This window comes from Pholis gunnellus, assembly GCF_910591455.1.
Source record: "Pholis gunnellus genome assembly, chromosome: 7".
Taxonomy (NCBI): Eukaryota; Metazoa; Chordata; class Actinopteri; order Perciformes; family Pholidae; genus Pholis; species Pholis gunnellus.
Genome location: NC_136533.1, coordinates 17,051,205 through 17,078,481, shown reverse-complemented (window position 1 = coordinate 17,078,481; position 27,277 = coordinate 17,051,205). Strand labels below are relative to the sequence as shown.

The 27,277-nt window shown below is 43.4% G+C and overlaps 3 protein-coding genes across 3 annotated transcripts; 2 read left to right on the top strand and 1 right to left on the bottom strand.

The window, feature by feature from the left end:
* The first annotated feature begins 1,412 nt into the window (after positions 1 to 1,412).
* phrf1 (PHD and ring finger domains 1) lies at positions 1,413 to 14,729 on the top strand. Its single transcript, XM_079162178.1, has 19 exons — positions 1,413 to 1,477; positions 2,332 to 2,478; positions 2,587 to 2,730; positions 3,738 to 3,934; positions 4,946 to 5,029; positions 5,155 to 5,288; positions 5,413 to 5,504; positions 5,608 to 5,786; positions 6,118 to 6,250; positions 6,406 to 6,512; positions 6,720 to 6,913; positions 7,116 to 7,253; positions 7,804 to 7,958; positions 8,545 to 10,414; positions 10,547 to 11,709; positions 11,858 to 11,934; positions 12,320 to 12,436; positions 12,579 to 12,707; positions 12,834 to 14,729. The coding sequence occupies exons 2-19, from the start codon at positions 2,391 to 2,393 to the stop codon at positions 12,978 to 12,980; spliced, it is 5,148 nt and encodes a 1,715-aa protein (XP_079018304.1). The 5' UTR covers positions 1,413 to 1,477; positions 2,332 to 2,390; the 3' UTR covers positions 12,981 to 14,729.
* A 395-nt stretch (positions 14,730 to 15,124) lies between these two features.
* irf7 (interferon regulatory factor 7) lies at positions 15,125 to 19,223 on the bottom strand. The gene is made up of 10 exons (XM_079163272.1): positions 19,085 to 19,223; positions 18,645 to 18,798; positions 18,037 to 18,208; positions 17,839 to 17,939; positions 17,663 to 17,714; positions 17,460 to 17,576; positions 17,138 to 17,343; positions 16,290 to 16,491; positions 16,047 to 16,162; positions 15,125 to 15,935 (listed from the first exon to the last, which is right to left on the bottom strand). Exons 1-10 carry the CDS (start codon positions 19,090 to 19,092, stop codon positions 15,750 to 15,752), a joined length of 1,314 nt encoding a protein of 437 aa, XP_079019398.1. The 5' UTR covers positions 19,093 to 19,223; the 3' UTR covers positions 15,125 to 15,749.
* Positions 19,224 to 24,710: 5,487 nt separating this feature from the next.
* ascl1b (achaete-scute family bHLH transcription factor 1b) lies at positions 24,711 to 25,386 on the top strand (the record flags this gene model as incomplete). Its single annotated transcript, XM_079162514.1, has 1 exon — positions 24,711 to 25,386. The coding sequence occupies one exon, from the start codon at positions 24,711 to 24,713 to the stop codon at positions 25,320 to 25,322; it is 612 nt and encodes a 203-aa protein (XP_079018640.1). The 3' UTR covers positions 25,323 to 25,386.
* Positions 25,387 to 27,277: the final 1,891 nt, after the last annotated feature.

The window sequence follows — 27,277 nt, the reverse complement described above, 5'->3', positions numbered from 1 at the left end:
GCCATGAGCGGAGTGTGGATGTGCACGTACCAAGGATGCAGCATGGCAGTCTGATCTGATGATGACGAGGAGGAGGAGGAGGAGGTGGTGGAGGATCTCCATTATTAATGGAGAGTTAAGACTCCACGACATTAACACATTGTGTAGCATTTGAAACTACAATTCAGATTTTAATTTGTTTAACCTCAGAATTTCAACAACACATGAAAAAAGTTAGTTGAATTGGAAACTTTAATACCATTGTAGGCTACTCCATTACTCACTTAGATCATTGCAATATCATTCCATGGATATTATAGTATTATTATCCACAACGATTATCGTCATGATTAATTGTAAAAACAACCACACAAAAACCAACAAACACAACTAATTTGTAGATGTATGCAACAGTTTCACGTAATTGACCCCCACTTCAACCTGTCAGCTGGAACATGATGTTCTTTCTATGTATTCTTTTATAATATCGAACAACTTGTTGTGGTTTAGGTTGGTGTATTCTAGAGCTTTCCTCTGGACAGTATTTGACTGTAAAACCCCTGTGGGATTATTCACAGCCAGGATACACATAACCCCATGACATAAAGTAGCAAATCAGGATTACATTACGTTATGTAACCTGCTGGGTTTGCAAAGTCAGAGTTACCGCTAGGGGGCGACAGCGGCCCTTATTGTCTGACTGCCCTGGAATAACCACTGCAGTGACCTCGTCACTGCAATATGTTTATTAACGTAAGATATACATTTTACGTTATGTTTAGTATGAAGTTAAGGTTAGGAGCTATGTGTAAAATATAACTATGTCAAAATGTATAATCATTAACACATACAAAATGTATCCGTAACACAGATCGTCTCAGTGTCACTTATGTCCACTTTTAGATTGACCACCATGCACTAATTAGTGTGACGTGTACTTCATAACTACAGGCTATGCAGGCCCGCTGCAACCAAGGCCAGCTGTGTGAATGTTGATACCATCATTTGAATTCCTGCTGTTGCGAGTTTGTTTGTGTGTTTTACCTTTGTCACTTTTTAAAATTCTAGAATACACAGTGTGGGCATTTAAAATCCCATTCAGTAGCCTTTCAGATCATATTAATTGTAGTTCACAGTATACAAATGACATGTGAACTACATTTAATAATTTGCATGTTTTTTTTTAATTTAAAATATTAGCCTGTACTCTGAAACTAGCACCACAGAACATTTGAAATGTGTTATCTCATTTATTAAAATAACTGCCTTTAATGTGATTGAACAAACTGTAATATACACACTAATATATATATACATATTGTGTCTATTATATCCATGCACGTGCAGCCTACTGTGTCTATATGACTGATCTGACTTAAACGAGTACTGTCTCTTTAAGAGTCACAGAGTGCACTCTGTCTTTTCCGTCTTTAGCCAGCCGGTGGTGTCAGTCAACAATCGTGGAGACTTCAAATAATACCGCAAATTACTGAGTAGGGTAGGTTTAAATTAATATTAAAAGCTCGAATAGGACACTGTAGTCATGAGGGTTAAATTATGAATTTTGTACTCCTACATTAACGTTAACGTTACCCCTCAAACTGAGTGCTTTTGGGTGCAGAGTCCGACGGTGGTGGTAGTAGACGTTCGCTAAATTTAGCTATTGTGAGGCTAGCTAACACGCTACACTGAGGCTAATGTTACTTGCTAGCATCATTTGTTCTTTAACAACGGCGTTACAGGTTAGTCCCATATCACTGTCAGTGCAAACATCTTCAATATATATATTTACATACACACTGCATGCATAGTTTATCCGAGGCATAGACGAAACGATCCGTTTGGTACTGCGCTTTCTTCTTTGTTTACAAATGTAGCTATAGCATAACCTGCAGGTTGATGCTAGCCAACAAGCTGTTGTTAGGTGACCATTTCCTATTTGTCTTCAAACAATACAAATTAGTTGCAAAATCCGTGTAATTTAAAGCTGTTGTTCTGTAGTTTCTGAGCTACACAGGAGCTCCTAAGTGTCACTCGTGGTTAGTCTTTGGCTGTTCACTGTAGTCATAAACACCAGTACATGCTTGATGATCATTTCCCCTCACTGCTCATGGACTCGGGGGGGGGGGGGGGGGGGGCTTGTCATTGTGGTGGAATATCTTTCCTTCATCTCCTGCCCGTTAATAAGCAGTGAGTGGACTGGCTTAGACTACATGCAACCTCCACACTTAAATCCTACTGAGAATCTATCAGACCCAATTGTGTGATAACCGTTGAACATTTGCACACAAGAATAATCCAGACATTTTCTGGTATGTAAACACTATCTGCAATTCTGGTCCGTCTTTGAAGGATTCCCTCTTAAAGCAAAGCTGTCAGAAGTTGTTGGGCAGTTTCTCTGATGGTCAGCCATGGATGAAGACGACAGCCAAGATGAGCTGATCAACCGCAGCGCGTCCCACAGCAAAGGAAAAAGGGCTGCGCCGTGGGCCATCTCAGGTAGCTCGTGTAACATGTTCATGTTCAAGACAATGAGTACAGTTTTATTTCAGAGTACAGTGCCGAACATACACAAACGTTTTTTTAACACCTTTGTGTTCCTCTTAGATGACTCGGACAGTGGTGAAGAGGAGTCTGAGGAGGGAGAATCTGACAGTGGTGAGGAAGAACAGGAGGGTCATCTAGATGGAGAGGATGATGACGATGATGATGATGAGGAGGAGGAGGAGGAAGAGAATGAAGAAGAGGATGGTAAGAGTGACAGACTTTTTACAAGATCACCATATAGTCTTATTAGTCTTTGCTCAACCTGTTTCACTGATTAAGGTTTTTGTAATTACAAAACACTAAAGTCACATTTTTAGATTTAACTCACACATTATTGATTTTCTGTAATGTGTAGTGGTTGGTTTTGGTCGTCGATGATCAGCATCTTTGACTTTATGACTTTTGTTAAAACTGAACACCTAACGGCTGGCTCAGTAACTGTTCTCTATCTGACTCGTGGTGAGACACCACAGCATCTCACTATCAGGAACTCTGTAACGAACACCCACAGAACACCAGAGAGATTGGATTTTATTCAGTTCACGCAGATTTATTTGCATCACAAAGTATACAAGTACACCGAGCTGTCCGGAGTCAACTCACTTCACAATAGAAATGTAATCAGTTTATACCTCCATTACGCCCTCTGTCTTGCCCCCCCTTAACACCCCTAGAATAAAACAATGATTTATGACAGAATTTATGGACCTTCTACTGCCCTAATTTTGTCCTAAAGTTTTCCCTGTACCATTCTACTGTATATGTGAAAGACTAGGTTGCCCGCTAGTTAACACACTAAATGTCCTTTCTAACTCCTAGCTGTGGCTCCAGACTCTTTTCCCCTAGCGTTGGGACGCTCAGGCTAACTTTACTCAATGTTAGGGTTCAGGCTCGTTGCGCCTGGGTTTCTCCGTGCGAGGTGCAGGTACTTCCTCCACCTCTAAACCGCCAAGGTTTAGGTTTAAGCGATACAAGTTATATCTAAAAGAACATTATGATAAATTGCCACAACAAACGTAAAAAGCCTTTGTTTTTCCGTGTGGCATTGAATTAGGAAAAATAAGCTTCTGCAATATATTACACGCGTATGGCGTGAAGTATATCAGTATTTTCCCACTACTTTGTGTGATGTGTTACTTTGTGCTGAAATAACCTCTTTCAGTGTAGTATGTTTAGTACATTCACAACAGATTTCTACCCACTTTTATCAGATGAGTACGAGGAGGGAGATGCTAAGGCTGAGGATGGAGCTTTCGGGGGAACCTCTGTTGATCTTACAGGGATGAGCTCGGATGAGGACTCGGAAAGGTGTCCCATCTGCCTGAACTCATTCAGCAGCCAGCCTGTTGCAACGCCAGAGAGCTGCGAGCACTACTTCTGTCTTGACTGCATCCTTGCATGGGCCAAGGTGGGTCTCACGTAATGTGGTATGAGCAAGAGGAGAAAGCACTTTGTTCGAGAGCACCTCGTATCATTTGATTAACAGTAAATACTCTGCACTTAAGAAGCATCTGTGGTAGAGGAAGCTCGATGACTAATTTCTAGGGCTGCAACAACGAATCGATAAAATCGATAAAAATCGATTATCAAAAGAGTTGGCAACGAATTTCATTATCGATTCGTTGTGTCGCGCGATTATTACGCCACTCAATAAGTCGTGGAGATGTTTGAGTGTTCACAGCAGGCCCGGTCGCCTGAACACCGCAGCTCGGAATAATGGAATAGGACTCCGGTTGTGTAGCTGACGCTGACCGGCGTATAAACGTTGCCATGAAAACACCGGAAGGTGATTTACGCGATTTCTATTATTTTTAGTTTATTTCTGCAATTATAATACATTAAATTTATTGCCATTTTGGGTACCTTGTGTTAAACTCGTAACTGCTTCGCCGTTGTTTTACTTATGATAGACGAGCTTTTGTTTTTGTAACATGACCATTAAACCGGAAGTTAAGCGGAGCTCAGAAAGATGAGAAATGGCGGGTGAAAACAGCGAATTTTTTCTTCCCATTCTGTTATTCTACTACTGGTCTACCAGGCGAACACGGTAAAGTTTATTCAGTTAACTCATTAAAGTACTGTTATACTTGTAGGTGATGAGAGTCAGAGTATTTTGGGTAACCCACTGAACCCCACTCCTGATATTAGTCCATTTCTTTTTTAAAATTATTACTTTAACAGCTCAGGGATGTTCAAGCAACCTGTTTGTGCACTTTGTGAAGATGTTTTGCACTGTGAATTTACACTGTCAGCTCTGTTTTTGAAAAAAGGGTTAGAAATTAATGCTTTTTTGTTTTTTGTTTTTTTATCCGATTCATCGATTAATCGAACAAATAATCTACAGATTAATCGATTATTAAAATAATCGTTAGTTGCAGCCCTACTAATTTCCAACGTTTTTTTGTTCTCTGACATTTAGAATGCAAACTCGTGTCCCGTAGACCGTATTGCCTTCAACAGCATATACCTAAGAAAATGTTTTGGAGGCAAAGTGAAGAAAATGGTGAGTGCCTTTCAGTCTTGGTAGCATAACTTGTGGAACATTTGTTGAACCAGTTTACGCTATACACATCATGTTGTGTGGGCTGATTGTTTACGTGGGGTTTGTGGTGTCTACTTCCTTTTTAGATCACAGTACAAAAGCCTGTGAAGGAGGGGATCGAGGAAGTAATAGATCTGGACCTGGAGCAGACCAGCTGTGAGGTCTGTGGGGGCAGTGACCGGGAGGACCGTCTCTTGCTCTGCGATGGCTGCGATTCTGGGTGAGATAGATATTATTATCCTAAATAACCCCTGTCTTATTGTTTTGAAAGTCAGCCTTTATTACAGCCTTTTGTTAGATTTCTTATCGTCAGAGACATTTGTTATGCCTTTTTTGTTCCATAGGTATCACATGGAGTGTCTCACGCCACCTCTCGACTCTGTTCCAGTGGAGGAATGGTTCTGCCCCGAGTGTGAAGCCAGCAATCGTCACTCAAGTACGCCTTTTAAGTTATTCGCCGTTCTGAAAACTTCCTCAAACAATATATTTGGACTTGTTTTTTTTTTTACAAGTCAGACATTTCAATCTTTTTGTCTCAGGGGTTTCAGCTGAAGAAGTGAGTGATACAGAGAGCCTACCGTCTACTGCCCGCCCTGCCACCAGTCGCCTCCAGTCCGGTGCTGCAGGTCCCACCAGAGCCATCGCCCGAACTCAGCAGAGCGAGAGGGTTCGAGCTAATGTCAACCGACATCGCATCACACAGGCACGCACGTCCCAGGTTTGGCATGAGGCGTGACGCTTCAGTCTTGGCTTACTTTCTAACTTGACTTCCACAGCGTATATATGCAGGCTGAATCTCGCAGAAATGTCTTGATGTTCCGCAAGGTTTGTTGTTGTGTAGATGTAGTTACTGATGGCATTGATGACTCATTGAGTTGTGCGTTTGGGTAATGTACTTTAGTGCTGCTGACAGCAGAAATGGTGGCATGCGGTTTTGACATTTGCAGTGTTTGATTGGTGATTGAAATGCATGTGTTTGGGACTTGTGTTGAGGCAGCAATGGTTTGTGAAAGCGAACGTGTGGAGTAATGCAAACTTTATCTTTCTAGTTGGCTCCCACGTATATGATTCAGTCCAATTGGCTGGATGATACTATTAATGCTGTGGTGTCCGGGCTCAACACGGCCGTGTATATACGAGACTTAACACCTCGCGTCCCTTCTAGCAGCAGGCGTAAGACCGGTAAGTCGGCGCACATACAAATTCACAACAGCTTTCTGATAGAGTTAATGTAATTACATGCACACACATGAACAGATGTAGTGGAAGGAAAAGCAAGAGATGGCTGTGAGGCCAAAGTCTGTGATGTGGGATAACTTTTGTGATCGGCTGTACAGGGAGGCGCCGAAAGGTTAGAAGAAGGAAGACGTCTTCTGCTAAAACCGGTACAGGAGTCAAGAGGAGGAGACGGAAAGTGAGACGGACTAAATCCAGAAGAAAGCTGGTGAGTCAGTCTCAGTCTTGAGATCTACATGATTTGGTTTTAAATGTTTCACTCGATGAATCCAACACGGAATGTGACCCAAGAATAATGAATTAAGATTATTTATAATAATTGCTTCCTATAAATAATGAATAATCATTTTTATTGATCTTGTAGTTGTAAGATGCTTTTCTCTCTGGATAAACACTACCTATGTTTTCCCACTAGATGTTGAAGAAGGCAGCCACTCCTCGAAGCCGTATTGCTAATAATCTCAAAATTGTAAAGGACAAGAAGAGCTCCTCGCTTCCTACCGTGTATCGGCCGTCAGAGCAAACGCTAAGCAGCATGCGTGCCGACATAGGTGCAGCATCCCTCTCCATCTATGGAGATCCATTTGACCTGGATCCATTTGTGGAGCGGTAAGAAGACTTGTGCATATTGCAGTGCTGACCCAAATACCAAGTTCAGATATCGTGTGCCTTTTAATATTGTATAATAAGCATGTAATGAATAGAGGTGGTGGTAGAGCTACTCACCTACTGGTCTAGTGGTCCTGACTCCTTTTTCTAATCATCGCTGAGCACATACAGTGTTAATTATGAAATAATTCTTGCCTTACAGTATTGATTTGACCAGTGAGGAGGAGGAACAGCAGGCCCGCGTTACATCGCTGTTGGAGGCCAAGAGACGAGGGATCTCTCGCTCCGCTCTTCGCTCTCACCAGCCTGTAGCTCGACCGGTCACTGCAAGCCTGTCCAGGTAACAGGAAGTGTAAGGGTTGGCTATCCAGAACCGGTTCTGATCGGGAACTTTCCATATTTATAGCTAACTGAGTAACATGTTAATGCTTATCGATCCCTAGTATGACCAAGACTTTACTGTGGCATGGTATAGGAATGCAGGGTTGTTAAATGCCCTCAACATTAGCTACAATGATCCACAAATCATCCAACGTTGATTGGTCAAAATGATTGTAAGCAATGTGCATCACTTGGTTGGAGAATATTTCTCACAAAGTACCTTGCTTTTTATGACATGGCAGTTTATGGCAGTCTAAAGCTGCTGAATGTAAAGGTGCTTTTATGCTTTGACATATTTAGTTTTAAATAAACAAAATGCAATAAGTTAAGATAAGAACCACAAATAATGAGCAGATTAAGTGGATCAAGTTACTAAATCCTAGTTACTTGTAAATGTGACATGTGAGGTGTCTTGTCTGTCTCAGTCTTGGTGATGAAGATGGCATCTAGCTAATTGGATACTAAAGAAATATGGTTGATCTAATCTAAGGTTTGCTTTGCTTTACCAGGAGAGGTATGAATGTGCACCAATCAGAGGGGGCTGTGGAGGCGGCTCCCGTGCCCGACCTCCTGGGCAGCATCCTATCGGGACAGAGTGTCCTCTTGATGGACAGCTCTGATGTCGTTATTAATCGGGATGGTTCCCTTAAAGCTATAAAGCCAAGTAAGTGTGTGTAAACACAAAATCTAACCAAGAAGATTAAATTAAATGTGTTGTAGCTGTTTGATTGAAGACGCTTTGGTTTGTGAGACTAACAGAGAACAAGAGATCTGACGTCGTCGTTCTTCTTATCAAAATAATTGTTCCTTTTGAAATATCCATCTTTTGAATATCAAACAACTTCAAATTAACTAATAATACTAAACCAACCCCTCCTGCAAAGCTCGCATGAAATGAATCCAAACACTGCACGGCTCGCTTTCTTCTCTTTTTTTATTTTTCTTTAGTTAAGAGACAGCATATGAAAAAAATGTAATTAAATAAATTAGAAAAGGCAGTTACTCATTTGTGTCTTGTTTATGTTTTGTAAATCAATGACATTTTTTGTTGCCTTTGTGGTTGTTACTATCTCCACATTTGTTCACGTGTGTATGCAAGAACTGGTGAATAATGGGGAAAAATTAGGGAAATAATCTTTTTTTTTTTTTTTTTATTACCCGAGTGCTTTATGTTAAATGCATTTCAAAAAAAGCGTAATCATGCCACTCTTTAAGTGTGTTTATATTTTGTAAATTTGTTTGTGTTGCAGTGATGCCATCTGCGTTGAATCCAAGCTGCAGCAATAGCTCAGGAGACGCCAGCACCCAGATCAGCCCGGTGATGTCACCGAACCAAGGAGACAGTTCTCCGTCTCTCCACCCCACCGGAGACCTACCAGGATCCTCCCACAGGTCTATGACCAGACCTCTCCCCCAGAGCTCCTCTCGCTTGCCCCCCCACATGCCCTCCTCAGCCAGCCACATCCATCCTGATTTACCACCCAGAGGTCATCCAAGGCTGCAGCCACCTCCTCCGGTCAGACCCACACCCCCTCCTGGTCACTGGAGAGCCAGTGGCGTTAGAGACCCCATCCCCTCCTCGTCCACCCACCCCACGCTGGACTCCAGCTCCAAGAGCAAGGGAGGGGCCTCATCGCAGTCCCAATCTAAAAAGGCCCCTACGAAGCCCACGTGGGTAGATGTGTCGGTGCTTCCGAGGATACCAAAAATAAAAAGGGAGAGCGGTGGTATCGCACATGATGGCACTGGTCAAGATGGCAGCAGTGGCAGCAGTAGTAATGGCCACCGCGTGCCAGAGATGGGCATGAACAACTTTGCTGGGGACAAGGGAAGGCAGCAAAGCGTAGACCAGAAAAAGGGCCGGGCTGACGGTCAGGCTCCGAGGCAAAGGCCTGAAGGAGCCGGCTCGTCCTCATCCTTCTCCAACTCATTCTCCTCTTCTTCGTCCCCTATGGGCTCCTCTGCTAGCCAACCACGGTATTCCCCGTCTTCCTCCTCTTCATCAGCTGTGAGCTTCCGCATTAACTCCAGTGGGAACTCCTGGCAGTCAAGGCAGCTGAGCAGCCCGTCGTCCTCCGCTGCTGGAGGCAGTAAGCAGACACCTCGGGGTAAAAAGGAAGATGAAGTCAAAAAGAGACAGCTGCACAGGGATAAACAGCTGCTCCTGGCATCGCGTATGCTGGTCAGTAAGGAAGAAGACAGTAACAGTATCTATGATCCCTTTGATCCCACTCTGTCAGAGTCTAGCAGCTCAGACGATGAAGTTGAGAGCACAAGCTTGCGCGGTAGCTCCCGACATGCCACACTTGAGGGGAAGCCTCCTAGTTTAGGCAACCAAAAGGGTCTCGTAAAAAGCAAGCAGGACCTGATTACTGTGAAAGCTGAAACGCAGGAGATGGAGGTCTCACAGGAAGAACCGAGGAGAGATGGCGCTCAGGAAACCACATCTCAGATGATCAGATGCTCAGAGGAAAAGGTCAAGGTAGAAAAAGAATCTAGATTAATAGACAATAACACTGAGAAACAAACCTCATTACTTGCCACTTTCCAAGTTAAGAACGAGCCAGGCTTTGTTAAAACAGGGCAAGATGAACGATTTGGTCACAGCTTTAAAAGTGTGAAGTCAGAGAAAGCAGACAACACACCAGCTGTTCAACACAGTCTGGATCGTTTAAAAACGGAGAGAGAGACTCTAGAGGAGAGTGGACGGAGTGTTGAAACTACCAACAGTGCTCCCCCTGACTGTAAGAACAATTCATCCGCATCTAGCTCCACCCCCACCAACAAGAGGCAAAAGCCAGAAACTAAATCGGATTCCAAATCCTCTCCCGCGTCAAAGGATTTGGGCCATAAGAAGAAGACGACCTCCCAAGCGTCAAAGGAGAAACGCTGTAGCAGTTCGGAGACGGACAGAGACGGGAGAGGAGAGCATCGTGCCTCAGGCGAGGGAGGCCGACGGAAGGAGAAGGAGAAGGACAGAGGAAGGAGCTCAAGGCGGTCGAGCTCCAGAGAGAGGACGAGGAGGCCACTCTCCACTTCAGAAAGCTCCCAGTGCAATTCTCCAGATAAGACTCACGGAAAGAGACTTCGGTCCCGTTCCAAAGACAGGAGGCGATCTAGGTAAATATGTAATACTACCTCCAATATTCCTGGTTTAACTGTTTAGTAACTGTTTAGTTTGTTGTCGAGACCTTTTTAATGAGGACCAAGTCCTTTTCTTCAGTTAAGCGTTTTGTCGGTCATTACTTTCAGGTCTGGTTCCAGCTCTAGCAGCAAAGAGCGTTCAACGAGGAAGAAGCAGAAGCGAAGGAGCAGAGAGAGAGACTGCGACAGAAGACAGGTGTCAACGGACAAGAGACATGGCCGGTCTCGCTCAAGATCCAGATCCAGATCCAGGGAAAGGAGGAAAGACCACACACAAGTGCAACAACCGTCTCTCTCCTCCAGAGACGAGGTGGAGTCCCGGTCGAAGGACAAGAGGAGACACGGGTCTAGATCCAGCTCAAGAGAGAAAAGGAAAGAAGAAGGATCGTCATCGAAGACTTTTCAGAAGACTTCAGGGTCCTGTGTTTCGTCCTCTAAAGACACAAAACGGTTACAGGGCAAGAAAAAAGAGAAGGATATCAGTCGAAGCTCCCTCAAAGAGGACAAAGCTGCCACGGGGAATAAACAGAAGATTGCCTCCTCTGAACTTAGAAAGAAAGGCAAAGACCTCATGGCAGACAGCCAGGCCACACCAGCAGAAATGGTGGAAGAGATGAAGATTGAAAAAGAAATTAAGGAAGAAAAACAATCATCTCTTGATATGTTTGAAGATTCTTTTTCTCTTACGAAACAAATTAAGAAAGAAGAAACTGACATTCATTCTTCAATGGAAGCCAAAAGCATAGATGAGGAGGGGAACAAAGACGACGCCATCAAGACCGAGCCGTTTGAAATCAAGACGGAGACGTTTGAAATCAAGACGGAGACGTTTGAAATCCCCATAATTAAATCCGAGCCAAGTTCCCCAGAATTATGCCACTTTAACCCTGCCACCTCATTTTCAACACCGACTACACTCGGTACAGCAGACAGTCTCCAGGAGTCAGCCTCTCAGTCTTACCTAGAGTTAATGCCCTCCAGAGAACCACCAGACACCTTCGGGTCGACCGTCCCCGTAAAGCAGGAAGTTCAGCAACCCTCCGACTCCGATGACGACTTTAATGTCGACGTGCTGCTGGACAACCTGGACTACGTGAAGTCTGAGCGCACAGAGGGAAGCGGTGCATCCGTCAAACAGGAGACGGAAGCAGAAGAGGAGAAGAACGAACGGGTATCGACTGTAGTGGGAGCCAAATCCAAGACTCAAGTCAAGCGGGTTACCTGGAATATACAGGAGCCTGAGGGGCCTCAACCAGAGAAATCCGCAAGCAGTAAGTGTTGCTGCTTGATTGCTCCACACCAGTTTTTGTCTGCTGCTCACACAACTGAAACTAAGAGTTGAGATGTAAAAAGTGATTCTAGATCATTGATAACATGGATAACTGTATGTTGATATTTTCTGAATTTTGTCTTGTGTAGAGCTTTCTCTGTATAAATTGAAGCTGAAGCAGGAAGGAGCTCGCAGACCATCTTCAACAGTCCAGACATCTGGTCAGGTAGGACGGAGGCAAACGTTACTGCAGGGTCAACCACAACATTTCTGGCAGCGTTTAATGTGGTTAAATGACCAGAGGGTGGCAGTGTTTACCTAGAAGAAGTCAGATGTGTTCTCTGTGCAGTCATGTGGCCGAAACCAATACTGATACTGAAGTGTTTTCAGACTAAACGAAAGTAAAAGACATTCTATGAAAATCCAAACTGTTTACACATTTGATCTAATCACAAATTCATCCTCACAATTTTCTGACTTTTTATTAACACAAAATTTGAAATAGTTAGTTGCAGCCTGCTATTACTTAATATATCTTTTATATTTTATTTAATCCTTGTGTAATCTTTTAGTCTAGTCGTTCTCTTTTCACCCATATAATACTTTAACAGGAAATCACTGGAGCTGTCGGTCACCCCTCCAAGAGGGCTGCTGCTGGTCCGCTCACTTCCTCCTCGACATCTGAAGGAGAACAAGGAGAGGAAGGGGATTTGGCGAGGAAAGACCAGGTGAACCTGGCTTTTGAATGTTTAAGCTTTTGAACTCTCAAGGAGTCTTGTAAATACATATAACTCCTACTACTACTTAATAGAATTGCTGGTATTTGTGGAGACTATCGTGACACTTCTGACGTTTTGCTCCTGCCATCAGTATTTGAAGAAGCTGCACATGCAGGAGAGAGCTATAGAAGAGGTGAAGCTCGCCATCAAGCCTTTCTACCAAAGGAGAGACATCGACAAGGACGAATACAAAGAGATTCTACGCAAAGCCGTCCAGAAGGTGGGTGCAAAAAAGTTGACAAGGGGCTGAAAGTTTTGTCGCCGACCAATAACTTAAAGCCCGAATAGTAATTAACTTTTCATCAGTTGAATTGACGTGTAATTACCTTGTGTTCCTGGTCATCAGGTGTGCCACAGCAAGAGTGGGGAGATCAACCCAGTGAAGGTGGGCAATCTGGTCAAGGCATACGTGGACAAATACAAACATGCTAGGAAACACAAGAGAGGAGAGGACTTAGGAGAGGAAGCTGAGAGAACCTCTGACAGCCCATGAGGAGGCAAACATGAATGGCAAGGACAGCTACAACCACTGCAAACACGTATCCATATGTTGTACTTTGTGTCCTACCACTGGGTGTGAACGGGTGACTAACATTGGCTCAAAGCTGCGAGATGGAACATTTTCTCTAATGTCGAGCTTTCCATCTTAACTGAAGTTTGAGGACAAACCTTCTTTTTTGTTGATCACTTTGTTGATCTCTTGTGCTTGGACCGCCACTGCCAAGAACTGGTCTCCTTGTGTAGTACAGCTCACAAACTTAATGGGAGACCTTGAGGTTGTGCCTTAAAGAGGCAAACCTCAAAGCCCCTCCCACGGAGTGATAAATCAGGTAGCTCTGTCCACTGGGAGGATGCAGTGTGGCCTTTCACTTTCATGTGGCTGTTATTTTGTTTTTGTGGGAGTGAAAGGGGTATTTATCAGTGGCAAAACCTTTTTTTGTTTGTTAAAAAGAGGTATAAAAATATGCAAAGTATGCATATTTAAGACGTTTGTCTCATTAAGGAACAGCACTGTTATGCAATTTTTGTAGAACATTTATCAGTAGACTATTTTAGATTTGGTTGTAAATAATATAGATTTGATATATCCACTTATATGTTCCTTTCATCAGTGTTCTGACAGTCTGCCTGCTGCGAATGACATAAATGATTTTTGGAGAAGTTTATAGAGTTGGTTGGATTGTGTTTTGTATTTTAAAGCCTCTGTTATCCGTCTGTCACGGTTTCTGATATCTTGTCTATTGATCTAAATCTGGTCCAGCATACTGCAGGCCAATACTGCTCAGCAGTGTGAAGTGACAGCCTCCTCCTCTTATGTTCAGAACAAACCTTTGAATCTCATCGTTATCTGTTTCTTCAACACATTACTCGAATGCAGAGAACCAGGTTTTGGAGAACCAAGGAATATCTTGTTTTTGTAAGAGATAAATAATTAATGCAGCATTTCCTTCAAGAAAATAGATTGCATTTGTTTCTGGGCATTCTGTATTTAAACAATGGAGACTACAGCGCTAGAATACAGTAGCTAGTATGCATTTTATTTTGGAGTGAAGAGGGGAATAATACCGACTTCCTGTCTCAACGGAGTTGCAGTCCCCATGATCTTGCGAAAATGTTAATGTACATATTTTGTCACTGTCTTACCTGGTGCTCTCATGTTCACACACATTTCAACGTCAGTTTTTTTTTATTTTGTATTTAATGTATATTAATAAGTATTAAGCTAATTTTAATAGCACAATATCCTGGTTCTGTGAGCTCAATATATAGTCTAAATATAAAAACAATGGAACATCTCACTACTTGCAGCTTTTTCCACGGTCGATATGATGGAAGTAAACACACGCCCTTTAGTCGGGAACATTAAAGGAGTCTTTTCGGTGTTCACCTGCAGTACTTAATTACAGCCTAATTATGACTGCTTTTCCATTGTGTCTTAAAGCTAACGCTTGGCGATGTGCTGTGCTGCCTCGCTTTCGTTAACACAAATGTTCAGGAGAAACATGTCCACCATTTTGTTGTCTATAGTAGTTTGTTTGCCAACTGTAACGACAGATTAGGTCGGTGGTTGGACTTGTGCTTTGTTGTTACGTTTAATCCGACTTTATAAAGAGGAGTAGTAGAAAACTACAAAAACAGGTGCTCATGTTTATCTGAATGTGTTTTACTTTTTCATTTGACCAGACAGGCCCAGTGTTTCTAAGAGGGAAAACAAATGATAATAAATCACTGATGATAAACAGGGTTTCGTCTCAGTTTAATACATTTACTTTCTCGTATTCTGTCCTTGTGTCATATTTTGGTTTAAAGGATTTGGGGCATGAAGTGGTAACATATGAAGATAAACTATGAGATGTATAGTGATGCCTGTAATCATCTAATTGTTCCTCACAGACTGAAAACAGTCACTTTTTAGTGAGGGACACTTATTTTAATGAGAAAATGTATTTGTCTTCCATTTATTTTTGTGTTATGTGTGTGTGTGTGTGTGTGGAGGTGGGGATTTGGCTTTAAGAAAACAATTATATGATTATCCGTTTAAATGGCTTTAAAGTGATCTATGTTTTACTTCCCAGCTTGTTGGAGTCATACATGGCAGCACAGCGGTAATGATCCGAGACCACATTCAAGGTTAAACAGTTTATTTGAATTGGAGAATCATACCAGTTCAGTTCATTCAGTTTGAAAAGTGCAAAAATGACCAGCAGAGTATTAAAACGGCTAACAAGTTCTGAAGTGCAAAACAATTCCCCACAAACATGGATATATATATATATTGCAGTCAATGACTGCATGACCTATAAAAAAAAGTTCCACATACAATATTTAGCTTTACTTTCATTTGCATTGTACAGGCTCATAAATATTCGATCAAAAAGCCAAAACATAGGTTTTACCACAGGATTTGCCATCATTTGCATACAATTGAACCATACATTTTCTTAAGAGATGATTTGACATTTACAGTTATGACAGTTTATTCTAAGGCAAGACCATTGGCCTTTGAGTTGAGTAAGACCCCTAACCCACTTACCCTTAGTGGAGGAGTTCATTGCTACTTATGTAGTGATACAAATGTCAGCTTTTAGCCTAAAGTTTGTGAACAGGAGATAATCCGAGGAAAGAGGGTGGATAAACAATGGCCCAGTATGCAATACCAGCTGCAACAGGTCATCAGTCTGGCTACTTTTTATTAAAGCTTTGTGTAAGAGAACAGTGTGGCCCCATAGATGAAATCGTCCCCATCAAGTGAGATACCATTTCAGGCCTGAGCTAGAAAAGGTGCAGCAGCCCGTGCTGGCTCTTCAACCATCGGCAGACTAAAGACAGAGCTGATAAGATCATAGAGGCTGTTTGAGATCTGTAGGCTGACGTTAGCGCTGTGAAGAGACGAGGCCCCTTCCATCTGGGCCATCTCATGAAAGTGTCGACAGATCAAGGGGACCACCTACATGGACAAAGTGATACATTTTAGAGCTCTTAAAAAAAAAATGCACAACTGAAGGGAGATTATCTCAAAATACTGTATCGAGGTGAAGATCAGGAAAAAGAGGGCTACCTTGACTACGATGAGCTTCTTCTCCAAAGGTTTTCCGTCAGGAAACTTCTCTCCAAAGCACATGTTGATGGTGTAATCCGGAGAGCCGCCGTTGTTCTCTTTAAACTGCTTCAGTTCTGAAACACAACCCAATGTATTACTACCACAGTGCAAAGTTATGTTGTCTTCACATTAAATGTAATAGTAAAACTGATAGGTAATAAGTCACAATTGTGTTCAAATGAGCAAGAGATCCACACCTACCATTTACATACTTCTCAAAGCTGAGGAGCTGCACCATGGTGTTCTGGGGCAGCTTGCTTGGGTCTGGGTGAGCCACACTGGGGTCACTGGTGCTGGCAAACACGTGGCACCTGTCCTGCCTCCAGGCATAGATACCAGTGTCCCGTACCTCCAGGAATAGACCCCTCTGGATGCTGTCAAGGATGCGGTTGGTAAACTCAACCTGTTGTACAGAAAGTTGTGATTAGAAAAACTTTTACATAAAAAAAAATAATAAGCTTTGGCACACTGAGGATGTACAGCAGTGTATTGTCTATAAACTTGTGGGAACATTCCACCCTAAATATTCGCTATTTTCAAAAGAAGCTCTTGGGCTAACACAAAATCCAATTTGTGACTTCAAGCTGATCAAAGTTCTTTGTAGAGGAGCAAACTATACACTTATTAAGTTAAAGTCCGGTTAATGCTCAAATGAACACGCTGCATGGTGAAGATGTGAGCCTTTCTTAAAAATAAAATTAGACTGGCACATATTACAATCACTTAAATGTACCCTGTGGAGTTTCTGACCACTAGTAGTGACGCATGTTTCTGTGAGTGGGTCTCCAGTTTTGTTGGTTCTTATGTCCCACTGGTCCACAAGTGGTGGTAACAGAAAGAAAAGCAGTAATGTGCCAGCAAAGGCAGTGAAGAGGAAGACTGCTAGTAAACAATGCACATTTTTAGATAAGCATAACTGCAGGAAATATTCTTCATAAAATAAGCCAAAGAAAGTGAGATAAACTGCTGAAAGGTGGTTTTTTTATTCAGTAGTTTATGGAGGCTTTTTCTTAAATTAGGTCACACAAAATGTCCGGCTGATCATGTACCTGTTTGTGGTCCAGCAGACTGTCTGTTGAGGGAAAGCAGATATGATGGACATTGGGCCCCGGGGCCTCCTGCTGGTAGTGGAGCTGGAGAAGAGCGGTGGTCAATGTGACCTTTAGCATTTCCCTCTTCCTGTAGTGGATAGAGATCTCCAGGTCGTATATACTTGGCTGCTGCAGAGGTGAACTTAGGACTGGTGGAGGATTCACTGTAAAATAACAACAACAAAAACATGACCACTTATTGACAGATAATCAATTGGAAACATTTCTTTCCAGTGGAGCGTATCAATAAAGGAATTTGATTTAATTTGGCTGAACGTACCCTCACAGTAAGAAGGCTGATCTGGTAAAGGCTGTGGGTGGTTCTCAGCGGCCACAGGGTAGCTTCCAAGGAGAGCCGGGTTGTGCTGACCATAGTCCTCTGCCCACAGCTGCTCCTCTATTAAAAAAGCAGATTAAAGAACATTTAACCTCATTATGAACCATGGAAAATCATAAACAGGTAGAGAGGATAAGACACTGTACCTGATGTCTGGTTGCCGAGGTCCAAGGCCATTAAATTGTTCAGTAGAATATGCTGTTTGGAGAGTAAAAAAAAGAAGGCATAAAGCATATTTATGCATGTAAGTATTGAAGAAAAATCTTTGTGGTATGAAACCAATCAACAGAGAAGTGAAAGTGCGCTCTAGGCAATACGGCACCTCGTTTCCTGAGGGGAAGTACTCGATGGGGGAGCTGTAGATATCTGGAGTCATGACAGAATCCTCCTGGGAGTCTTGTGTTGGCAGACTTTCATAGTTGTCTGCAGACAAAGAAAACAGACGCACTTTCATTTCATTTCATTCAACTTCAGAAAACGGTGGAAGTAGAAGGCTTGGTTTGAGTGACTATCGTCTTACACTCGGTGTTGATAATCTCATAGATTTTATGAGGGTCGTCGGAATTCTTGGAATTGTCCCTTGCCATCTTGAAGCGCACGGAGAGGTTGTTCAGAGCGCATCGGAAGTTGGTTTTCCACCTGGCCTTGTCGTTGGGGAACTCGTTGATTTTTCCACTTGCTACCGCCCATGCCTGTGAACCAGGAGAAGTTTAAATACACATGTACACAAAAAGGGGATGTGCTGCCATTTTAAAAAAAAAGACGCCGTACAGGCATCTGCTATCACTCTCAAACTGTAATAGAGTGTTTCTAACCACTTCCACTGTGGCCCCGATACTGTGCTTCCACTTCGACTCAAGGGAAGTGGAAGTGTCACTTGTAACTGCTATGCTATAAATGCCCCTGTCGTCACCTGCCATACTTAAGCACTGTGCGAGGAATGACGTGAAGGGATATCTCTAATGACATGTCAGTCACTTTCTTCAAACACCGCTTATGAGGAACTTTTTCTGGCACAATAGCATACTTCAAAAAGACATACAGTATTACTACAGATGTGTCAGGCAGATGTCAACAAAGCAATCAACTAGTACAGCAGTGGAGATTAATAGAGGCGGTTGAACCTACCCGGAATATTTTACTGTCTTCATCATTGCAGTCCTTCCTGGAATTGTGCTTCCAGGGGACTCTGAACTTGTTTTGGCTCTCATAGCGGAGGCCCGTGTACTGGCCCGTCTCCACCTGCTCTATGAGCCAGCTGGCAAACTGAGGCTTGGGAAGGCTGAGAGGAAAACATGACAAGTCAGTCAGTTTCAATGTTCCGACAGTTAAAAGGAAATAAACTACCCCACGGCACACTGTAATCCTCAACATGGTCTGGACAAGCAATACACATGCACGCACTAGACTTATTCAGCAAATTATACAAAAGGGTTTTTAAATTAATCTACACAGCAGGTTTCACAGGGAACTGACTACTTCATAATGCATGTAATCCACTCACAACAAAACAAAGTAAGAAACATAATGATAATATCCTTCACAGGCGAGCGTGTTTGTCTCCCTACCTTTGCATTTCTCAGTAGATGTGCTGCTCTGACAGAGCTGTTGATGTGGATCCTCGTTGCACCTTTGCTGAAGTTATAGCAGCAACATCAGAGTCAACATTTGAGGGTTCGTCGTCTCCTCCCCCAGGGGGGAGGGCACACCTCTTTCGGCATTTCCGAGGAACGCGAGGGTGAGTTTGATTCACGGAACGGCGAGACGTTACCTCCTCCGAGGAGCATTAAACAGTTACTACGCAGCTCACGGTGGATAAATTAAACACACCCTCCCCCTGCAGACCGGATGTGAAGACGTGTTGGTTGGAAAAGTGGAGTTCCTGTCATTAGCGATCGAAAGTGAAAGAAGTTTTTCCTGTTAAATCTCTTTTCTTGCGTCACCACGTTTCGTCATCTTACCTCCCAAATTAATGTTTCGTCGTCAGCGTTTTTCGCCCACTATTGTTTCAATCTTATTTAAGACATTTCCTGAAGCTACGGTAAAAGAGGCTCTGGAAGGGCTACAACGTGCAACATGTTTCTCAACACAAACGCTACATAAAGTATAAAATGATGAAACGGTAATTGTTGGTGCCGCAATGCCGCTGGGACGTCAGGTGTGTTTGTGTGACCTACATGCTCGAGCCAGAGGGACACAAGGATATTTACTCATATTTTAGCAATTCTGTCTTGCTGTAGTGTAATCCTGATTTCACCACCTAACCCTCTTCCCACGGAAAGGCTGGGAACCTGGCCTTGGTGGGTGCAGCGGCAGATAGCGGAGGATGACATCTGCGAAGGGGGGGTGAAGGGAGGAGACGAGATAATGTGCATATACTCTGTTTTTTTGTCTATTCCTTGTTGTTAGACCTCTGAACCATCTGTGGGGAAAGAGCTCTATCCATTCAGCTGAATTATTATTTAGTGTCTGTTAAATAAATATGTTTTTATATTCTAAGATGTTTCTCATCTCGATTATTTCTCACCGGGAGGTTAAAAAGATTATTTTCCACACTAACAAGTGGCTGAATGAGACACCAAAACACCATGAAGTCTAAAAATTGTCCACCCTTAATACATTTTCCCATGTGGCCCTAATCCTTTTCTGTAGGTATTGCCCATGTGATGTTAAATTATGACGTCATAACTGACATAGATTATAAAGTAGTGCACAAGATATTTCAAACGCTATGCCACCTTACAACATGCCAGTGCATTTTCATATAGTTATGATGATAAGATTTAAGACCCACCAACTATTTTGTAAGTAGTTTCATTTCAGATGACATGTCAGTTAATACACAGAGGCATTTAGCTCCACCTGCTCTGACCTGTAGGCTGCTTTTGGAGAGGTATTGCTCACTTAAAATAACGACCCATGAAACCAGCCCTGTTCCAGTGAATCTAGACAAAGGAATCCACCGGGGAGTGTACTGTAGCTTGTAACAAATGTGCAGTGTATTCAAGTGTAATGTGGTACTTTCAGAGTAAGAATCCTGCAGGTGTGTGGTTGTGTCATGTGTTTGAATGAGACAGAATATTAATAACCAGACAGTGAGTGAGAGTGCAGTGGGGACTCCCTTGTTTCCATGACATACATTTTGATCCACACGTATATTACTAAAGAACACTACAATTATACTACTATACTATTCCTCCTTTCTAGCATCAGCGTTTTCTAACTTCACTGCATGAGAAAAGTACAACTGTGAATTATTTATTTTCTTCTCCCCCTTCTGGAGTCTTATCCAATCTTTTACCCACAAACACAGTACAGAAGGTCGGGTGCTGTGTGTTGCATTAGCGTGCATGCTAAGCCTACTTCTCTTTACTTGCTTCTAGGGAAGATTGCTTTATATTGTCTGGCCGTGTCCTGACCGCAGACTGCGTTAGTGATGAACTCTGGCATCATAACGCTTATATCTGCCACTGGTTGAAGAAATATGGCTAACACGGCTACAGCTCAGTACACATGTGTCAGGAATAGAGAAGCGACACATATTCTAATGGGGCACTTCCCTTTTCCTGCTCGTTGGAAATACTGCATAGTCCTTTTAGAAGGCCCCTCTAGAAAAGCCAGGCCTCTCAGGAAGGATAGCTATTGAAAGACCACATAGATGGCTCACATCCTATTGCACACTTTTATTCGCAATGCAAAATCAATATCACAAGTGTGTTGTTCTGTAAATGGAAATATTGAATATTTTGTGGCCGATCATGTGACAGAAAAGTCCACTGTTTTGATCTGAGCACATTTTCTAGTCTCGTAGTATGACACCACAGTGAGTTGCGAGTGAGATGCCAGGCCCTTATTTTGCCAGCACAGACGCGTGTATACATGAGTCATCGGATGAGGAACTTAACAATTATTGTTACATGTTTGATGTACTGGGAAATTAGCTGGATTTTCAATTGTCTCTCCTCTTCCATGTCTCTCTCTCTCCTTATCTAGCTATCGATCTCTCTATCTCTGTAGCGCTGGCACGCAGAAGGATGCACACACTTTACCACCCTCACCTCTCTCTATCACCTGTGTGTGTTATATTTGAGGCACTGTTGACTGGAGGCATTAGTGTTGTGACACCGGAGTTTCAGTGTGTTTAAAAAAAACTGCTACAGTTCTCATAAACAGCCGCACCCTCACCTGTGAGTAACACAGACGTCAGCAGAATTTGGTGTGTGTGTGTGTCTGTGTGTGTGTGTGTGTGTATTTCTGTGAGGAGGCTAGACTGAGAGAAAAACAATAGTATAGGAATTTTACCATATATCAAATGTTATTGTATTTTATTATATATATATTGCTAAATATTTGTGACTATTATTTAATGTAACATGAATTTAGTATGCACACAATTGTTTGTTCAAACCCATTCCTGATTGGTTTGGCCAACTTTATACTTCACATCTCCCAGACTGTCCATGACTCGTTGATGGCGAACTGAGAACACTTCCAACATGATGTGGCGAACCATTTCTGAGGGCTTCGTGTGTTTTGGGTTGCCGTTCCTCCTAAAGGTCCAATGACCTTTGACTGATACATTTTTCCTACTCAGGAGTTTTGCTACAAAACGTCCGTTTTGAATTTCACAATTTTTGATATCCCTAAAAAGCACCATTTCAGGAAGTAAATCTTTTTCTGCCTGTTCCAACAAATCCACAACTGAAATTGACACAGTTTTTCTTGATATTGCCGCAAATTAATTTTACAGTAAGTAATTTTGGTTCAGAAATGTTCCTAATAATTGTTACATGAAAGCCCAACAAAGCCTTAGTCACAGGATATCATAGTACATATTATTATGACATTGACAGGTTTATTAGGCACTGGTTCAGATGTAGTGTCAGGGGAGGTGCCATTTCAAGGTGAAGCTCTTTAAATAATTAACCTAGTGCGTAACACAGGGTTTTCACTTCTATTTTCACTCAGCGCCCTCTGCTGTTGGCCGGGCAGAGGGGCGAGAGAAAGGGGAAATTACAAGAGTTTGAAAGTGTGGATTACAATACAAAGCACAAGCATGAAACAGCACACAGCAGGCCAATGCATGTCTATATTACTGCACAGTTCAATACCACACACATACACACACACACACACACACCCACCCACACACACACACACACACACACACACACACACACACACACACACACACACACACACACGCACACACGCACACACGCACACACACACACGCGCACACAGCCATGAAGATAGAAAAAGATGATGATAATGAATGGAGATGTTCTTTGCAGGAGAGCTTCTTGGTCATATATTGACTGAGTATAACATGGTCACAGTCTTTGTGTTGTAATGTTGAATTTAATAAAAGTCTGATTTGATTCAAGTTTGAAGAAAAATGCTCTGCAAATATCTTGTCAAGACCCAAATTAGAGTAATAATATATCAATACGTTTTGCCATGAATCATGCGCTTGCGTATCTCAAAGTGAAAGATCTTCAGCTTCAAATATATTGACTATACTAAGATATGCAGAAGGAAAGCAGATGGTGCGAGCTGTGTGATTTGGCTGCAAAGTGCAGTTCCATTTTCTTTTGCATTGTACTAGATGATTTAAGAGTGTCTCTTATATACAGAGTGTACAGATGACCAAACATTGGAGTGATTGTTTAGTATTGACGGGTTTAACATTGCTCATTATGACTTAAAAGCTTTTAAAAGAAGGCAAAATGAATTATTAATTCAGTATTTACTCTGATTTCTCCAGTATTCAGTTAAAAGTTTTGTCAATTCAGTTTTGTCAATAATTGATACATCTTGGTGTGGACAATGGATTGTGACATTTTGTTCTCGCTTTTTTGACTTTTTGTAAATGATGGTGTGGTGTCTTGTTGGCGTTCCTAGTTCATGTTTTGCCGCCAGAGGCCGCAAGTGTCCCACTTTTATTATATAGGTAACGGTCTCTTCATCACCCAGACTTCTTCGCTGGTAGAATTTGCTGGTAAGGAGACTTTGTCACGTACGAAGCGTATTTCAAAGGTCGTTTGGCAATGCTGAATAAAGCCAAATCTGTTTGAAACAAATACTGGGACATACTTCGACAGAAAGGCGAAACTTGGAGGATGACGAAGCCGTTGTTTAACTGTCCAGTCAGATGTGGTGCTGAAATACCGCATTCGTGCATCTGCACTTCGAGTTGGGTTTGGCTTTTTACCAAACTTTGTGGTTTACGGATATAACACTATATTATAAAAAAAAATAAACGTTGCATTCAGATGGGAGTTGTATTGAATTTAACAATACTTTCCACCTGTCAAGCAAGTGACAACAAAGTGGACCTGCAGAGCACTGAGTTGAGATGTAACTGTAACATGGGCTTTCGGACGCCTCCATGTCATAAAAAGTGTTTACTTTTACATTTATCGCGTCCTTACGAGCTTTATAATTGCCAATTATTGTGCTCAGAGACACGCTTGCAATTTATTTAGCTCTGTAAAGCTGTAGCCTGGATACAGGGGAGAGCGTCCTTGGTATTTGTGTTGTAAAGAGCTGGAGGAGAAAGATGGCCGGGGGGAGGAGGGGGGGGGGGGGGGGGGGGGACTGATAATTTGAAGACTTGCCAGGGGTACATTGTCAAATTCAAAAGGCATTTCAAAGAACCAAACCATTCACTTTTTTATTCTCCCTTCTTTTTTTTCCCCCTCCTGTCTTTTTTTTCCGCCATTCTTTCTCTTTGCACGGTTGCAGGCCGTTTGAATCGACCAATGGGCCTTCAAGTTAGGGACATTGGAATGTAAATGAGCTCAGCGCGTGCTCCCGGCGCAGTGAAAGCTCGGGATTGTTTATTGAGCTCCCGGAGCCACGCGCCTGGCCCGGGGGAGTCGGCGTGGAGAAGAATCACACAGCGGGGGCGGGGCCTCGCGACGAAGCGTGCGTCTCCCAAAAAAAAAAAAAAGGGGTGGGTGGGGTGTGTGTTGGGGCGCGTGTTGAAAAAGAGGAGTGCTGCCAAAGTTTGGGTCAGATCGGCTCGTGGAGTAAGCAGTCAAGAGAGACTTGGACTAGAGTTAGCCACACGGTCCCCACGCGAAGGACACGAGAGCTGTACACTGCCAACCCCTTCCGCCTCTTCTTGTCCCACTGTTAGAGGCTGCACTCGCCCTCTGCATCCATCACTTCGGAAGAACTGTCAGCGAGATGGAAACGACAACCATCACCACCACGCAGACTGCATTCACCTTTGGATTTACTGAAAGACACGCCAGCATCAGCCTGCACGCCCCGGCCCAGGACTGCGCTGCCCCCGCCGCGCACCCCAACGACAACGCGGCCGGCTTCCAAAGTAAAACCAAGGTGCTGAAGAGACAGCGCTCCAGCTCGCCCGAGCTCCTGCGCTGCAAGCGGCGCCTGAGCTTCAACGGCCTCGGCTACTCCATCCCTCAGCAGCAGCCCGTGGCCGTGGCCCGACGGAACGAAAGAGAGAGGAACCGGGTCAAGCAAGTCAACATGGGTTTCCAGACGCTGCGACAGCACGTGCCGAACGGCGCCGCCAACAAGAAGATGAGCAAAGTGGAGACCCTGCGGTCCGCGGTGGAGTACATCAGGGCTTTACAGCAACTTCTGGACGAACATGACGCGGTGTCGGCTGCTTTCCAGTCCGGGTTGCCATCCCCGACACTCTCCAACAGCTACTCCGCCGAACCAGAGTCGCCTCACTCCACCTACTCATCGGACGAGGGCAGTTATGAGCCTCTGAGCTCCGAGGAGCAGGAGCTGTTGGACTTTACGACCTGGTTCGACCGGTACTGAGGCTGACAGCATCCGAACCACACAGCTGCGCCTGTGCGTAAAAGCAGCTGCTTTCTTTCAGAAAACGCTGACAAAGACTTGGTAAAGGGCATCAGATCAGTCTCGCTCTGATGCTTGAAAGTGATCTGTTGCCTCCCTCCCTCGCCCGGGCTGCTTCTGCAGGAGCAAAGCAATAGTGTGAGAGAGAGAGAGAGCGAGAGAGCGAGAGAGAGAGAGAGAGAGAGAGAGAGAGAGAGCGAGAGCGTGTGCTCGAAAGAGAGAGGGAGCCTCTAAGTGCCCACACGAAGGAGGGAGTTGGACTCGGTGTCACGTTGACGCGTGGAAGTAAAGAACTGTTGATGTTATGTTTGAATAAGTGCAATTAAGACGTGACACAGCAGGTTCTGCAGAGACGGCGCTGCAGTTCCAGAGGACTTGTTTGATGAGTGCATCATCAGAGCAGGACTGCCTTCCTCGGCTGCCACGTCCGTTGGAAGACAAAAACAAAGATGATGCGTCGACAGACTGTTTCGTGGTGTACATTGTTTCCTCCCCTTTCATAACAAAAATTGTATAATACAGCGAACTGTTTTAACATGAAGACATATTTTTGTACATGAGTCAAACAAACAATGTTCTTGAACAACAGCCACTGCCACTTTTCCTGACAGTGTTGTGAGAGCCAGCTGTCAGTGAGGCAGTGAGTTGGCATGTATGAGTTGTGTGACTGGAAAGCAATATCAAGGCTACCTGTGACAGATTTTTTTCTTTCAATAGGTGGTAAGGAGACCTTTATCAATGTATGCACTTGTTCTCCGTGTCCCGTCGCCTAAAATGTAAATATTCGATTTTAACAGATATATTTTGTGTAAAACGAGTTTTATAAATAAAGATGAATCTATTTATATAATATACTTTTGTAGTGGTTTGGTTCTTAAGCTGATGTTCTCAGTGTGTGTGAGTGTGAGAGAGTGTGTGTGTGTGTGTGTGTGTGTGTGTGTGTGTGTGTGTGTGTGTGTGTGAGAGAGGTGTGTGTGGCGGTAATTGAGCAAACTAGTGAGCTTCTCTTCTATTCAAAGCTCCTGACCTTTAGCCGCCTTGCTTGGCCACACGGGGGAAAATAGCGCAGCTGGGTGAGCACTCAATAACCATTATAGACGTGCACCTTCTACGGCGCTTTGTCTGCATTCAGGACGGGGAGATTAATATTACGTTTCATGCATTGCATTGTTTCTTCTGCGTTCTCTGCCTTTACCCAATAGCCCAGAGGGCCTGGAGCGGAGGAGGGGGGGTGTAATTCACGCCTCTCAAAGGGTAGACACTTTGAAATACGGCCCGGGGAAAGTCAGCGAGACAATGAGAGGGGTCAAAATTCTTATTGCCCGATTGAGATCAATCTAAATAAAACCTGGGGTTGTAGACTAGTTGTATCCCCAACTGTGTTTTTCATGGGGCACACAGCCAAACCCAAAAGCCCGTCTCCTGCAAAATGGGGAGCACAACACTACACAGTGAGCACTATTGTGTGCGCCTTTGCGCCCCATTATGCCAATTATGGAAGATCTTCTTTTGTAATTAAACACTGATGCCAAATTCAGCGAGGCAGAACGAGAAATAACGAGTTTAATTTCGCCTGGTGCTCTCTGTGGAAGTGGGGAATTGGGAACGAGAGGCTGATTGAAGCTGGTGTTATAGTCCTAGTGTTATATATTCAATTCAAAAGCTCAAATACATCTCATCAGCCAACATTAATCCAAAAAAGAAAATAATATGAGCGTTAGTGGTACGTCAGAATATCCTGCATTTATAACAGGCTGTAACAGGATGTTTGGGAAGTTTGTTTTCTTGCACCTAAAAGTGTGCCACAGGCATTACACGCTCCCCCTCTCTCTCTCTCTCTCTCTCTCTCTCTCTCTCTCTCTCTCTCTCTCTCTCTCTCTCTCTCTCTCTCCGTCTCGCGCTCTCTCACGCGCGCA